Consider the following 1,616-nt stretch of genomic DNA (forward strand, 5'->3'; position numbering starts at 1 on the left):
TTTCCTAGGTGGCCTCTTTCCCTTCTTTTAAAAATATTTATAAAAGGGATCATTAATTACAATTAGATGCACACAAACCACTCCCTCTCTAGTTACCTTATATACACAGGTTTGAGATGCTTTGGTGAGCACTAGCTATGGAGCTGGGGAGAAATAGAGCGGAGGAAACACAAGCCAATGTTCAAATCACATTAGAATATTCTGTAACTCTATGGTCACTAGAAAGAACACTTTTAACAGAGGAAGATAAGTAATATAAGAGTGAATGTACAGCAAGGTGGATTTAATGCAAAAACAGTGTCAGTACAACAATTTAATCAAGGAAGGATAGTAGCACTATAAAGTAATTGGTAGGGCAACCCATACCAGGAACTATCCAGTATTCTACTTAGCTGTTATTACAGGAGGTATATGGCCAGATTTTGCACCATGACCCAGGCTGTTTTGAGTAAAAATGTCTTAAGACAGTCTTGAATAGAATAATTTTAAGTATTTTTTCTGACTTAAAAATGTAATTTACAGTTGGACTTCATTCATTCTTAGAATAAAGGCTTAATGGAAAAACTAACCACTTAGAAAAGCTGAGTTCTAGAAATGGTATCTAGGGGAGAATAATTCATTATGCTGTCTCCAATCAGGAGAAGGATACATACTGGATTTAAAGGAGGTCTTGATCTGATGAAGTCGAGGATGATTTCATGAGCACTTTTTTTTAACCGAGGGGGAATATCACCGTTCACCTAAAAGGAGACAAAAAGTAGAAGACCCAAGTGACTATAGGATCATCATTATAAGTTTCTGGGTACAGCTGCTATCTCAAATATGTCACAAAATTAGTGAAGTGTAATCTGGTTCTAACAAGGATGCATTTAAAACCAATAAAGTGGGAAGTAAATGGCTATGTGATTGAGAGCAAAAATAACTATATGAAAGGAAATAATATTACTTCCAACAAAAAGTTTTTGGAATTATGAATGTGAATGGAATAAATAATTGTGCTTATTAAGTATTTTATAATTTAAAAAGCCTTTCACCTCTTATTTTCATCCTTGTAAAAAACCTAGGTAATGGGAAAGGCTGGGGACATGATTCGCATTCTGTAAATGAAACTCAAGTGCAAAGTAGAGAGGATACCTGCTTACATGCACAGCACTAGTAAACAGAGGAGTTATTGTAAAGTCTTGCTCTGTCCCTTCTACTCTAATGTCCTCTCTTTTTAAAGCAATTTATGTTAAAACATATTTTTTGAGAAACGTTTTTTAAAAAACAGAAAAAAAAAAAAACAAAAAAAAAAACCTAAATTCTGACCACCCAGAAGGCACAGTTGTGACCATTTTGTCATATTTGTTTCCCAGTTTTGTTTGAACAAAATAGAACGTGATCTTCCACTTCCAGGCCAGTCCCCTCTCCACTTGTGACCACTCCTACCCAACATCCGCTCTTCTCTTCTTCCCTGTGCCCCACCCCCCAGCCCTAGTAGTAACATGGCCCTCTAGTAAGCCTTAGGAGCAAAGCTAGTGCTTCTTGGTCTAAGGAGGGCATGCAACCTAGAAGCAGAACCAGAGGACTGACATGGCACCACTCCCCAACTGTGGATTTTATGTTACATGAGATTT

The 1,616-nt window shown here is 36.8% G+C and overlaps 1 protein-coding gene across 2 annotated transcripts in view; it reads right to left on the reverse strand.

The window, feature by feature from the left end:
- The window catches only part of LOC103581106 (protein spire homolog 1-like), a 38,717-nt gene that overhangs the window by 9,174 nt on the left and 27,927 nt on the right, over window positions 1-1,616 (reverse strand). For both annotated transcript variants that reach the window (XM_008563014.1, XM_008563015.1), the window contains exon 3: window positions 654-740. In XM_008563014.1, coding sequence (XP_008561236.1) covers window positions 654-740 — 87 coding nt within the window. The remainder of the gene's footprint in view (window positions 1-653; window positions 741-1,616) is intronic.

Source organism: Galeopterus variegatus, unplaced genomic scaffold (assembly GCF_000696425.1).
Source record: "Galeopterus variegatus unplaced genomic scaffold, G_variegatus-3.0.2 Scaffold12363, whole genome shotgun sequence".
NCBI classification, from domain to species: Eukaryota; Metazoa; Chordata; class Mammalia; order Dermoptera; family Cynocephalidae; genus Galeopterus; species Galeopterus variegatus.